Source organism: Hippopotamus amphibius, chromosome 15 (assembly GCF_030028045.1).
Source record: "Hippopotamus amphibius kiboko isolate mHipAmp2 chromosome 15, mHipAmp2.hap2, whole genome shotgun sequence".
NCBI classification, from domain to species: Eukaryota; Metazoa; Chordata; class Mammalia; order Artiodactyla; family Hippopotamidae; genus Hippopotamus; species Hippopotamus amphibius.
The window spans coordinates 18888770-18904354 of NC_080200.1; the positions used below are offsets into that span (position 1 = coordinate 18888770).

Here is a 15585-nt window from a genome sequence, read left to right on the forward strand (position 1 = left end):
ACACATTTCTCAGGACATGTACATGGATCCTTCTCTCTCTTCCTTAAGGTCTCTGTTCAAATGTCACCCTATTTGCATGTCTTGCCTTAATATCCATAAAAATAGCAGCCGCACTTAACTCTTTCCCTCACACTTCTTTTCATTTTCCTCATAGAGTCTGTCACCATCAGACACACTATACGGATGCTTTACTTGTGATATTCTTTCAGAACCGTATACCCATTGGAAAATCCATGGACAAAATATTGAAATTAATACTCTACCAGCAAAATATAAAAAGTAGCATTTCAACAATGTGAGGAGTATCAATGTTTGTGATACTGAGTCGTGTTATTTCCCCCATTATGGTAGTCTCCTCCACCACATGGCACCAAGGAACATAACAGGACTTTCAGAATTTCTTCTTCTGGGACTTTCAGAAAAACCAGAATTGCAGCCCCCCATATTTGGGGTTTTCCTCTCCATGTACCTGCTTACTGTAGTTGGAAACCTGCTCATCATCCTGGCTGTGAGTTCACACTTCCATCTTCACACACCCATGTACTTCTTCCTCTCCAACCTGTCCTTTGTAGACATCTATTTCATCTCCACCATGATCCAAAAGATGCTGCAGAACATCCAGACCAAGAGCCAAGTTATGAAGACTGCATCATCCAGATGTATTTTTTAATGCTGTTTGCAGAGTTGGACAACTTCCTCCTGACTGTGATGGCCTATGACTGGTTTGTGGCCATTTGCCACTCCCTGCACTGCACCATCATCATGAACTCCTAGCTCTGTGGACTGCTGCTTCTGGTGTCCTAGGTCATAAGTGTTCTGCATTCCTTGTTAGAAAGCTTAATGGTGTTGTGACTGTCCTTCTGTACGGTCTTAGAAATCCCTCACTTTTTCTGTGAACTCAATCAGATGATCCAATTCACTGGTTCTGACACCTTTCTCAATAACATGGTGATGTATTTTGTAGCTGTGTTCCTGGCCGGTGGTCCACCTGTGCGTCTCACCTCTTAGTTGTCTCCATGTTTTATTGTTTGGTCCTAACAGTGTGCTTTATCTTTGCTTCCTGTTCTGACAACTTTCTTAATGACATGGTGATGTATTTTGCAGCTGTCTTGCTGGGTGGTGCTCCCTTTGCTGGTATCTTTTACTCTTACTCTAAGATAGTTTCTTTCATAAGGGGAATCTCATCAGCTCGAGGGAAGTATAAAGCATTTTCCACCTATGTATCTCACCTCTCAGTTGTCTCCTTATGTTTTTGTACATCTCAGAGTATACCTTAGCTCAACTCCTTCCCACAGCTCATACTCAAGTGCAGCAGCCTCAGTGATGTATACCGTGGTTACATGCATTCTGAACCCCTTCATCTACAGTCTGAGAAATAAAGAGTTAAGAGGGGTCTGAAATTGCTCTTTGGAAAGGTAACTCTAAAATGTTCTTTTCTCCTAAAGGCATAAGAAGTGCCCATGATAGCAAAGCTCAAAACCTAAGCCTAGTGCTGCCTGCCAGTCTGATCAAATTATGGATGTTGAAAATGCCTCTTTTTTTTCTTGGAATTTCAATTTCAACTTTATACAATATATGTAACTTTTATACAATCTATGTAACTCACTTTTATGTTTTGTAATATCTCTAATAACTAAGATTTTTTTCCCCCTTTTTCATTTCAACTCTCACAATTGCATTCCCAATCTTGTTTGTGAAATATTTGGAAATCCCCACTTATCTCAAGGGACTACATGGATCTCTTAAGAATAAGTTCTTCTTAAATAAAACATATCATACTGATTATTTTTTGTTGTTGTTGCTGAGTCCAAGCCCTTACAGCTTGCTGGACAACAGGCCAAAAAAATCAAGAGATGAGTTGTAGGGGAAAGGAATAGAGTGCTTATCTGGAAAGCCTGCAGACCAAGAAGACGGTGGACTAGTGTCTCAAAGAACCATCTTGCCTGTGTTTGGATGCTAGTTTTTTATTTTATTTATTTTTTATTTTTATTTTTTTATAGAGCAAAGAGGGGCATTTGAGGAGAAGTGAATGGGGCCAATAATGTGTTGCAAATATTTCCTGCTTCCAACCAGGCTCTGGAGGGGATGTGGTAATTTCTTCTTTCCTGAAGCCATTTACAGGTGGGCCTTATCAGGATGTTTCCTGTGAACTAAAAACAAAGTTAATTTAGGTTAAATTCAAACATGAGAGACAGGGTTCCAGGAGATGGGCCATTATGTAAATTATGTATACTTTCTGCTATGGGAAATATCCTTTTACTGATTAACTTGTAGCCAAAGCAATAGGCTATGAAGGTTAAAATAAAGGAAACCACATCCAATGTAGTGTCAGGTTTGTTCTTCCCTTTTGCACTTTACTTAATGAAAAAAATAATGATTTGTACTACTCTTATGAAAAAAAATCTTTTTTTGGCATCCATCAATAGAGGTGAAAACCAGAGACCACAGTTTTTCACTTTTGTGAATCATTCTTTGCGTATCTCTTCCTTAACTGCTCTTCCTGATAATCCAAAAATTAACATACTGGCTGTTATCACTGATTATGGCTATTTTTTTTATTTATTAACATCTTGTGCTGTAGAGTCTGTGTCCACTGTGTCTACCACTGTCACTGGCAAAACCTTATAATAAAATTAGTGTCTCCAAGTGGAATCTACACAGAAAGACAACTATGCAAAAATAGATCAATATAATATGGCCTTGGAGTAGAGTTGGCCTTAAGTTTGAAGTAGCAAAATATTAAATTATATATTTATTACTAAGAAAAATATGTCTTTTTAGGTACTTCACTGCTTATTGAGTACAGACTATCACTGTTCATGTCTAAGGTGTATCATTGAGCTGAAGGACAAGAGACATGTTTTGTTTTTTAAATTATTTTCTTGTTTCTGTCTGAAAATTTCCAGTGATTCCAAAAGATATGATTCCTTCCATTTCTCTAAGTGAAATATCTCCTACTTTTCAAGTTTTTGTCACAACTACCAAGGGGGAAGAGAATGAACTGAATCAACATCATCCATTATATATCACCTTAATTTAATTTCACTACTTTAATATCCACATATGAAACTTTCTTTTTTTCCAGTTGGAAGAGATATCTCCTGCCTATGTCAGATGTGACTCAGCTACCTGTGCTCTAGATCCTACCCTGACAGGCACAGTAGAGGTTTTTAATTGTAATAAATTTTTCAAAGCATAACTACATGCCATATACTGTACTCATTTAATATGTACAAACTGAATAAATTTAAAAGTCATTTAATTATTAAGACTATATGAAGATGTGACACGTATATAAGAAGGTGTGGCACATATATACAATGGAATATTACTCAGCAATAAAAAGGAATGGAATTGAGTTATTTGTAGTGAGGTGGATGGACCTAGAGTCTGTCATACAGAGTGAAGTAAGTCAGAAAAAGAACAAATAACGTATGCTAACACACACACATATATATATATATTCTAAAAATGGTATTGATGAACTTAATGGTAGAGGAAGAATAAAGACACAGATGTAGAGAACAGACTGAGGACATGAGGAGGTGGGGAATGAGAAGCTGGAACAAAGTGAAAGAGTAGTATTGACATTTACATACTACCAAATGTAAAATAGATGGCTAGTGGGAAGCAACTGCCTAACACAGGGAGATCAATTTGATGATTGCTGATGACCTAGAGGGGTGGGATAGGGAGGATGGGAGGGATGCTCCAGAGGGAGGCTCAAGAGGGAGGGGATATGGGGATGTATGTATAAATACAGCTGATTCACTTTATTCTACAGTGGAGACTGGCACAACAGTGTAAAGCTATTATACTCCAATAAAGATTAAAAAAAAAAGACTATATAGTGCCTGTTTCTATATATACAATTTGAGAAGTTATATAATAAGTTTTATGCAATAAGTTTTGCTGCTGTGTTATGTACTTATGATAAATTTAATCCCCCCGGCCTCTGTCTCCTAACTCCTGGAGGTAGTGTGGAATAACAAACATAAATTCTGAGGGATGCTGTGAGAAAAAAATTACATCTGGAAAAATACTTGTGGGGATGTCCCTGCTGGCTCACTGTTTAAGAATCTGCATACCAGTGCAGGGGAAATGAGTTTGACCCCTGGACCGGGAAGATACCATATGCCTTGAAGCAACTAAGTCGCTGTTCCACAACTACTTAGCCTGTGACCTAGAGCCCATGAGCCACAAATATTGAGCCAGCATGCCGTAACTACTGAGGCCTCCTCACCTGGAATCTATGCTACGCAACAAGAGAAGTCACTACAATGAGAGGCCTGCCCACCACAACAAAGAGTAGCCCCCACTCTCTGCAACTAGAGCATCAATGAAGATCCAACACAGCCAATAAATAAATAAATAAATAAATAAATAAATAAATAAATAAATAAAATACTTGTGTATTCCAAAGAACACATCCAAGGGTGAGGGATATGTATGTCTCTGTGTTATTTGTGTATATTTTTCTCTTGAATAAACACACTCATGCACATACACGTACATGCCCACAGACTCATTTATAACTCCATCCATTAAGTTGAAAAAACCTCTACAGAAAGTTAGAGAGTAAATAAATGAAAATAATGAATGTTTGAATTAAGATGAAATTCATGGATTGTAGAAATTTAGGCAAAATTACATAAAATAGAATGTGTGATTACTACTTTTGATAGAAACTAATATTTCTATTTTAATCCCTCAAAGTCTGAACCACATTTATATTTAAGAAATTGGGAATTTATTGCATCAGATAATGGGGCAAACATATCCAAATTGACTATATTTTACTATGCAAAATATGTATTTTTCGTGTAGTTCATCTACTCATTGAAAAAAGACCTCAGTATTCATTTCTAAGGTGCATTCATTGAGCTGAAGGACTGGAGACATATTATTATTATTATTTTTGTTAAAGCATTGTCTTGTTTTTATTTGAAAATTTACAGTACTTCCAGAAAATATGATTCCTTCCATTTCTCTAAATGAAAAATCTTCAGTCCAAAATTTTGTCACAATCACTAAAACAGCAGAGTATGAACAGTATCAATATAATCCATTGTATATCATCCTCATATGCAAAGGATGGCTCACTAGAGCTCTAGGATTCCTTTTAAGGTATGTGGCTCAGGGTCACAGGTGATGCACAAATATCCATGACCATCCAGACTCTCCATGTGATCTCAAAGGGACAGAAGTAGTGTCATTGTTCATACAGTTATGTTAAATAAACTTGAATAAAAGAGTAATCATGAACGTTACCTTCAAATATCAGAACAAATGACTAGAACAAGTAGAATCAGACTACTGCAATGGCTGTCATGTCTGTCTGATTTGATGATTGTATTGACTAGCTATTACTATTACATAAATGTGTATGAGAAAGTCAGAGTGAGAGAGAGATTTGAAAATGCTATGATGCTGCTTTGAAGATTGGGGATGAGTCCTGAGCAAAAGAATGCAAGTGTCCTTTACAATCTATAATAGAAAAGGAAATGCATTCTCCAGTGGAGTATCTTTTAGGAGCACAGGACTACAGATATCTTGATTTTAGCTCAATGTGACCCCTTTTGGGATTATTCCAACCTCAATAATTTAAGATATAAATTTGTTATTTTGAAGCCACTCATGGGGTAATTTGTTACAGCAGCAAAAGGAATTGAAGACAGACAGCTGTAAAATACAGGTTTGTTTGAGGGAACTAAGTTTAAGCCTCTCAATTCATTCATTTAGTTTCCCTCCAGTAATGGTATTTTGTGTTGAAACCCTATGTTAAGTAGAAGAAGAAAATAAGAGTCAAATTGGAGATATCCTGCTCCATTAACTGGAAGAGCAAATTTCTCATTGTAAAATTGGGAATGTGTTTTTTATTTTGAGGTCATTAAGGAATTAATGTAGAAAGATTAAGTCCTTATTAAAAAATAGGGTCACCCATTATAGTTTAAATATTTGTCTAAATTTATACATTCTTTCAATTTCATGAAAATACAAACATTGTTTTCATTTCTATTCTCTCCATATAAGCTTCCTTTCAACATCATAGATGGGATTATAAATGAACGTGGTTATGTAAATTTATGTGTGTGTGGGTGTTTATTTGAAGAAGAACATACAAATGTACCCACACATATAATACACACACTCCTTAGGCTTGAACATTTCCTTTAGGCTTACAAAGTATATTTTCACACATTTTTTGTAGCTTATTAAAATTATTTGGTACTTAAAGTGGGATAAATTAAATGTGTTCAGTGTGATGATTTGATACACATATATATTGCAAAATTATTACAACATTAATGTTAGTTAACATCTTTGTTACCAAACATAACTAACATATGTTTTGCATTAGGAACATTTATATCTGTTGTCTTAGTGCTAGAAGTATCACATGCTGTAATTTCAAACTATATTACAAAGCTATAGTAATCAAAACAGCATGGTATTGGCAGAAAAACAGATACAAAATCAATGGAACAGAAATGAGAGCATAGAAATAAACCCACACATATAAACCCACATATATGGACAATTAATTTATAACAAAGAGCAAAGAACATACAAATAAGAAAGGATAGTGTCTTCAATAAATGGTGTTGGGAAAACTGGAAATCCACATACAAAAATAATGAAATGTGGACACAGTCTCACACCTGTGAGTCAAGCAAGTCAAGCACAAACAAGTCAAAATTAAAGACTTGAATGTAATACCTGAAACCATAAAATTCTTAGAAGTAAACAACAGTATGCCCTTTGACATCAGTCTTAGCAATATCTTACTAGATATGTCACCTTTGGTAAGGGAAACAAAAGCAAAAATTAAAAAAGGGGCTACATCAAACTAAAAACTTCTGCACAGAAAAGGAAACCTTCAAGAAAAAGAAAAAAAAAAAAACAACACTTGCTGAATGGGAGAAAATATTTGGAAATAAACTTTCCAATAAGAGGTTGATACCCACAATATATAAAGAACTCATACAACTCAAAAAAAATCACCCAAAATAAAAAAAGCAACCTGATAGAAAAAGGTCAGAGGACCTGGTTAGACATTTCTCCAAAGAAGATATGCAGACAGCCAACAGACAAATAGAAGGTGCTCAACATGATTAACCATTAGAAAAATGAAGATTAAAATCAAAATTAGATATCACCTCACACCTGTCAGATTGGCTATCATCAAAAAGACAAGAAAAAACAAACAAACAAACAAAAACCCAAAGCAAGTGTTGGTGAGAATGTGGAATAAAGGGAACACTCAGTCACAGGGCATGGTAATATAAATTAGTGCAGCCTATATGGGAAGTACTAAAAAAAAATTAAGAATAGGACTACTGTATGATCGCATTATTCCACATCTGGATATTTATCCAAAAATGCAAAAACACTAATTCAAAAAGATATATGTTCCCCTGCTCGCTGCAGCACTATTTACAATAGCCAAGATATGGAAACTACCTAAATTCCCATCAACAGACAAAAGCATAAAGGTAATGTAGTACGTGTACCCAATGGAATATTACTCAGCAATAAAAAGGTTAAATCTTACTATTTGGAACAACGTGGATGGACTTTGATGGTATTATGCTAAGTGAAATAAGCCAGACAATGGAAGACAAATACCATGTGATTTCACTCATATGTGGAATATAAAAGCAAACAAAACCCCAAAATACATAAACAAACAATCCAAACAAAACAATCCAAACAAAGAAACAAACAAAAACCATGTAGACACAGAAATCAAAGTAGTGGGTAACAGAGTGGAATGTGCCTGTGGCAAGGTAAAATGATTAAAGGGGATCAACCATATGGTGATTGACAGAAATGAAATTTTTGGTGGTAAGGACACTCTAGCGTAGATAGAAATTGAAATATAAGGTTGCACCTGTAAAACTTATATGATATTATAAAACAATAAAACAATAAAAATATGTATTGTTCTTACTTTTTAAATTTTTATTGAAGTATATTTGATTTACAATGTGGTTCTGCAGTACAACAAAGAGACTCAGTTATATATATATATATATATACACATATATCCACTCTTTTTAAGATTCTTTTCCTGTATAAGTCATTACAGAATATTGAGTAGAGTTTCCTGTGCTATGCAGTAGGTTATTTATTATTAATTATTATTAATTATCTGTTTTGTGTATAATAGTGTGTACATGTGAATTCCAATTTCCCAATTTATCCCTCCACCTGTTTACCCCTGGTAACCATAAGATAATTTCCTACATCTGTAACTCTATTTCTGTTTTATAAATAAGTTCATTTGTACCATTTTTTTAGATTCTGCATTTAAGCAATATCATATAATATTTGTCCCCTTCTGTCTGACTTATCACACAGTATGACAATCTCAATGTCCATCTATGTTGCAGCAAATGGCATTATTTCATTCTTCTTTATGGCTGAGTAATATTCCATTGTATTTATGTCACACATCTTGTTTATCCATTCCTCTGTTGATGTATGGATTATTAGGTTGCTTCCATGCCCTGACTACTGTAAATAGTGTTGCAATGAATATTGGTGTGCATGTATCTTTTCAAATTATAGTTTTCTCTGGGTATATGTCCAGGAGTGGGATTGCTGGATCATATGGTAATTATATTTTTACTTTTTTTTAAAGGAAACTCCATACTATTCTCCATAGTGGCTATATCAATTTACATTTCCACAAACAGTGTAAAAGGGTTCCCTTTTCTCCACACCATCTCCAGCATTTATTGTTTGTAGATTTTTTTTGATTATGGCCATTCTGACCAGTGTGAGGTGATACCTCAGTTTAGATTTGATTTTCATTTCTATAATAATGATTGGTGTTGAGCATCTTGCCATGTGATTTTTGGCTACTTGTATACCTTCTTTGGAGAAATGTCTATTGAGATCTTCTGCTTATTTTTTGATTGAGTTGTCTTTTTCTGTATGTTTTTGAGCTGCATGAGCTGTGTGTATATTTTGGAGTTTAATCCCTTGTTGGTTACTTCATTTGAGATATTTTCCCTCTTTCTGTGGGTTGTCTTCTCATTTTGTCTGTGGTTTTCTTTGCTGTGAAAAAGCTTTTAAGTTTGATAAGGTCCATTTGTTTATGTTTTTTACTTTCATTACATTGGGAGATGGGTCGAAAAACATTTTGCTTCAATTTATGTCAGAGAGTGTTCTGCCCATGTTTTCCTCTAAGAGCTTTATAGTATCTGACCTTACATTTAGATCTTTAATCCATTTTGAGTTTATTTTTGTGTATGGTGTTAGGGAGTGTTCTAATTTCATTCTTTTACATGTTGCTGTCCAATTTCCCCAGCATCACTTATTGAAGAGACTGTCTTTCCTCCATTGTATATCCTTACCTCCTTTGACATAGATTAATTGACCATAGGTGCCTGACTTTATCTATGGATTTTCTATCCTTTGCCATTGATCTATATTTCTGTATTTGTGCCCACACCATATTGTTTTGATGACTGTAGCTTTGTAGTGTAGTCTGAGGTCAGGGTGCCTGATTCCTCCAGCTCCATTTTTCTTTCACTGTTTGCTTTGGCTATTCAGGTTCTTCTGTATTTCCATACAAATTGTAATTTTTTTCTAATTCTCTGAAAAATACAATTGCTAATCTGATTAGAATTGCATTGGGTCTGTCAATTACTTTGCTTATTATAGTCATTTTGAAAATTTTCATTCTTCCAATCCAAAAATATGTTTGTGTCATGCCTGTTTGTGTCATCTTTGATTTCTTTCATCAGTATCATATGTATAGTTTTCTGAGTACAGGTCTTTTGCTTCCTTAGCTAGGTTTATTCTTTGGTATTTTATTCTTTTTGATGTGATGGTAAATGGGATCATTTCCTTAATTTCTCTTTCTGAACTTTTACTGTTTGTGTATGGAAATGAAAGATATTTCTTTGTATTAATTTGTATTCTGCAACTTTACTAAATTTGTTGATCAGCTCCAGTAGTCTTCTGGTAGCATCTTTAGGAATTTCTATGCATAATATCATATAATCTGCAAACAGTAACAATTTTCCTTTTCCTTTCCCAATTTGGATTCCTTTTATTTCTTTTTCTTCTTTGATTGCTATGGCCAGGAATTCCAAAACTACATTGAATAAAAGTGGAAGAGGGTGGACATCCTTGTCTTCTTCCCAATCTTAGAGGAAATGTTTTCAGTTTTTCACTGTTGAGAATGATATTTGTTGTGGGTTTGTTGTATATGTCTTTATTATTTTGAGGTAGCTTCCCTCTATGCCTACTTTCTGTAGAGTTTTTATCATCAATGTGTGTTGATTATTGTCAAAAACATTTTCTGTGTCTACTGAGATGCTTATATAGTGTTTATTCTTTAATTAGATGATGTGGTGTATCACATTGATTGAATTTTGTATATCAAAGAATGCTTATATTCTTGGGATAAGTACCACTTGATTAAGGTATGCAATCGTTTTAATGTGTTGTGGGATTCGTTTTGTTAGTATTTTGTTGCGGATTTCAGTGTGAATACTTTCATAAGGATAGGTGTTAACTCTTGTGTAAGAGTTTGATAGAATTCGCCTGTGAAGCCATTTGCTCCTGGTCTTTTGTTTGTTGGATATTTTTAAATCACAGTTTCAATTTTAGCACTTGTGATTGGTCTGTTCATATATTCTATTTCTTGCTGGTTCAGTCTTAGAAAGTTGTACCTTATTGAAATTTCTCCATTTCTTCTAGATTGTCCATTTTATTGTTCTTACTCTAGGATAATTTATCTTCTGCAAGTGGAAGGGAAAATAGTTTTACAGAAGAAATTATGCTTCTGTTAGACTGTTTTTAGAGTTGCCCCCCATTCTTTACCTTTCTTATATCCAAGAATTTTGTAATGTGACAATGAAGCATCTTCCATCAGGAGGTGGGGTCTTTTGGGCCACCTCTGTGAGTGGGCTGCATTTAGGATTTTTTAAATTTGCTTTGGCCCTTGGAATATGATGAAAATGATGATGTTTCTTAAAAGGACTTGGTGAATTTCTGCTCAACTGTCCAGGAACTCTGCCTTAAAAATATGATCAGTTCCAGGTGTGTTACATAAAGGACAAGAGGACATGTGGAGCAGAGCCCGACTGTCCCATCCAAGACCATCATAATTAAGTCTACAACTAACTGAGGGCTCAGTATATTAGGATGTTCAGCCAAGATGAACAGAGCCTCCCCAGCTGACTTACAGGTGAATAAAGACACATGAGGATCCCAGCAGAGATCAGAAAAATTCAACATCACACAATTCCATTTTTAATAAAGTAATAATGTCGAAAACAGTTGCTTTCAGGATGGCTTGCTATGCAGCAATTGCTTACGGGCACCACAATCCAAATGAACAAATGTAAAGGTGAATATTACAATCTGCTGTTTCTTTTTTTTTTGGCATCTACTTTTATATTTGAGACAACATTCAAAATCATTCTGTTGTTCAAGTTTATTTCACAAAACTGTATTAAAACATGAGTCTACTGATGTTCCCTACAGGATAACGAAGGCTCTGTAAGAAAATGAATATTTGTGGAGAAAAAATAGTGACCCTGAATCACATACTGGGGAGGAATTAACTGTTATTGTGAGTCACTTTTTGATCATAATGACTGAAGAGATTTCTCATCATATAGAGGATGTATAATGGATGACATTTAAAATGTACATTCAGTTCTCTTTTATTATTGTGACTAAACTTAGAAAAGACAGAGGTATTTCATTTAGAGTAATAAAAGGATTCATGTGTATGCAAGTACTGGAAGTTTCCAAGCAGCAACAGGAAGATAATCCAATAAAAATGCATAAAACCAGCCATCAACTCCTTTATTCCAATATATAAAATCTCTTTCAAAGGAAGATCCATCTTCCAGAACACAAAGAGTAAATTCACTGCTTGAAAAAGAAAAATTTTTGCCCAGTAACATAAAGTATATTAAAAATTTTTGCTTCATTATATTTCACATATTTATTATGTCAAACGAGTCAAATTTGAGTTACCTTGGAGACTCTACACGGAGACAACTATTTGATAATCTATTTTTAGCAGTGACTGTTGTAGGCATTGCAGACATAGAGCTGAAGAACAGAACAGGATCCTAACGAGGAGAATAAAACTCAATGATACATTACAAAACACAATATATGTTAAAGTCTAGAATATCAGGAAGAACATTTAAGGTGGTGATACACAAATTACATAAATAAAAGTGAAATCTCTGTTCTAAGATTTTTTTCTTATAAACAAATTGATAGCCATGGGTGCCCAGGATATTTTTTCCCCATAGTAGCAGTACAACTCATGATTAATGAAAAAAAAGTATTTAGTGTTATACATATTACTTGAGAATAAATTGTTTTAAAGAAATACTTCTAAGTCCCATTTGTTTATTTTTGTTTTTATTTCCATTACTGTAGGAGATGGATCCAAAAATATAGTGTGGCGATTTATGTCGAAGAGTGTTCTGTTTATGTTTTCGTCTAGGATTTTTATAGTATCCAGTTTTACATTTAGGTATTTAATCCATATTTAGTTTATTTTGTATATGGTGTTAGGGAACTTTCTAATATCATTATTTTATGTGTAGCTGTCCAGTTTTCCCAGCACCACTTACTAAAAAACTATCTTTTCTCTATTGTATATTCTTGCCTCTTTTGTTGTACATTAGTTGACCATAGGTGTGTGGCTTTATTTCTGGACTTTCTATCCTATTCTATTGATCTATACATCTATTTTTATGCCAGTACCTTACTGTTTTGATTACTGTAGATTTGTAATATAGTCTGAAGTCAGGGAGACTGATTCCTCCAGCTCCATTTTTCTTTCTCAAAATTGCTTGGTTATTTGGAGTCATTGTGTTTCCATAAAATTAATTTTTTTATTCTAGTTCTGTGAAAAAATGCCATTGGTAATTTTATAGGGATTGCATTGAACCTGTAGATTGTCTTGGGTAGTATTGTCATTTTGACAGTATTGATTCTTCCAATTTGAGAACATGGTATAACTTCCCATCTGTAGAGAAACCATATACAAAATAAAAAGACAACCTACAGAATGGGAGAAAATATTTGAGAATGATATGAACAACAAGGGATTAATTTCCAAAATATACAAACAGCTCATATAACTCAATACAAAAAATAATCCAAATATGAGCAGAAGATGTAAATAAACACTTCTCCAAAGAAGACATACAGAAAGCCAACAGAAGCATGAATAAATGCTCAACATTGCTAGTTGTTAGAGAAATGCAAATCAAAACTACAATAAGATAATACCTCATACTGGTCAGATTGGCCATCATTAAAATGTCTGCAAATAAAAAATGCTAGAGAGGGTGTGGGGAAGAGGGAACCCTCATGTGCTGTTAGTGAGAATGTAAGTTGATGCAGCCACATTGAAAATTAGTATGGAGATTCCTCAAAAAACTAAGACTAGAGTTGCCATGTTTCACTCCTGTTCATATATCCAGACAAAAGTATAATTTAAAAAAATACACACCTCAGTGTTCATAGGAACATATTTACATTAGCCAAGATATGAATAGAACCTAAATGTCTGTTGACAGATGCATGGAAAAACAAAATGTAATGCATATATACAATGGAATATTACTTAGCTATAAAAGGAATTAAATAATGGCATTTGCAGCATCATGGATGGACCCAGAGATTAACATGCCAAGACAGAGAAAGACAAATATATAATGTTGATTATACGTGGAATCTAAAAAAAAAATGATACAAAAGAACTTGTGTACAAAACAGAAATAGATCCACAGACATAGAAAATAAACTTATGGTTACCAAAGGGGAAATGCAGGTGTAGGGATAACTTAGGAGTTTGGGGTTAATTTATACACACTATTTATATATAAAATATATAATGAACAGGGATGTACTGGACAGCACAGGGAACTATACTCAAATTTCATAAAAAAAGATTAAAAAATCTGAAAAATTTTATATATGTATATCTGAATCCTTTTGCTGTACCTCAAACTAACAACATTGTAAATCAATTATATTTCACTAAAAAAGAAATCTTTCTAGTCATATGATAAACAGGAATCCTAATTTTTCAGATCCAAGGTTGAGATTAAATTTGAGAGCATCAGAAAAAAAACATGAAAGGGAAATTTTTTAGATATGGAAAGCTCACAAAGCTTAATCAAGTGAATTACATAAATTGTAGAGAGAATTGAAGTCAAAGAAATGAAAATTCCAAGAAATAAATTGAAGAAGCAAGTTCTACTTCCACAATCTGATCAAAAAATCTGATCAAATATTTGCAGCTTTTCGCTCTGAGGATTTGAACCTTTCCATCATGTGCCCTTCCTCAGTTGAAGACAAGTGGCAGTTTTTATAACTGTGAATCTAAAGAATGCTTTCACAGCCCTCTTTATGTCTTCGTTCCTCAGACTGTAGATGAAGGGGTTCAGCATGGGTGTAACTACATTATACATCACCGAGATGATTGCACTTGAATGTGAACTTTGTGTAGCTGCAGCACTAAGGTACACTCCTAAGGCCGTACAATAAAATAAGGAGACAACTGAGAGGTGAGATGCACAGGTGGAAAATGCTTTATAGTTCCCCTGAGCTGATGAGATCCTACATATGCAGGAAACAATCTTAGAATATGAATAAAGGATCCCAGAAAAGGGACCAAAACCAAATAGCCCAGCTGCAAAATACATCACCATGTCATTAAGAAAGTTCTCAGAACAAGCAAGTTGGATCAATAGCTTGAGTTCACAGTAATAGTGAGGGATTTTCACCTCTCTACAGAAGGATAGCCTTAAGGCCATTAAGGTTTGTGACAAGGAATGCAGGACACTGATGATCCAGCTAACCAGAACCAACATTCCACAGACATGGGAGTTCATGATGACCTTGTAGTGCAGAGGGTGGCAGATGGCCACAAACCGGTCATAGGCCATCACTGTTAGGAGGAAGATGTCCAGCCCTGCAAACAGCATGAAAAAATATATCTGGATGATGCATCCTTCATAGGTTATAATTTTGCTCTGCATCTGGATGTTCCACAGCATCTTTGGGATGGTGGTGGAGGTAAAGCAGATGTCTACAAAGGAGAGGTTGGAGAGGAAGAAATACATGGGTGTGTGGAGGTGGGAGTGTGAGCTCACGGCCAGAATGATGAGCAGGTTTCCAAGTACACTGATCAGGTACATGGGGAGGAAAAGCCCAAATATGAGGGGCTGCAGTTCTGGTTCTTCTGAAAGTCCCTGAAGAATTAATTCTGGATTTCCCGTTATGTTCCTTGGTGCCATGTGGTGGAAATGACTACAAGGAAAGAGGAAAACAACGTAATCATATTTGCACAAAAGTGCATCAGTCACCTTGTTAAAATGCTGCCATTTATATTTTGCTGTCATAATACCAATATTTTGCTTATGGATTTGGTCCCCTTTAGGGAATTGCCTGTGTCATCTCTAATTAGCAAGCCTGTCCCACTCTTGGCTTTTCCCCCAAGATGTCATGTATTAATGAGAAATTCATTCACTTATCTGGGGAATATCAGTGGAGTTGGGCAATGATCCAGGTGCTGTCTAG

At 34.8% G+C, this 15585-nt stretch overlaps 1 protein-coding gene and 1 pseudogene across 1 annotated transcript; one reads left to right on the plus strand and one right to left on the minus strand.

The window, feature by feature from the left end:
* Positions 1 to 364: 364 nt before the first annotated feature.
* Positions 365 to 1398, plus strand: LOC130836293 (olfactory receptor-like protein OLF4; annotated as a pseudogene).
* Positions 1399 to 14333: 12935 nt separating this feature from the next.
* On the minus strand, positions 14334 to 15302 carry LOC130836294 (olfactory receptor-like protein OLF4). The gene has a single exon (XM_057708355.1). It carries the CDS (start codon positions 15300 to 15302, stop codon positions 14334 to 14336), a length of 969 nt encoding a protein of 322 aa, XP_057564338.1.
* Between the last annotated feature and the right edge of the window lie 283 nt (positions 15303 to 15585).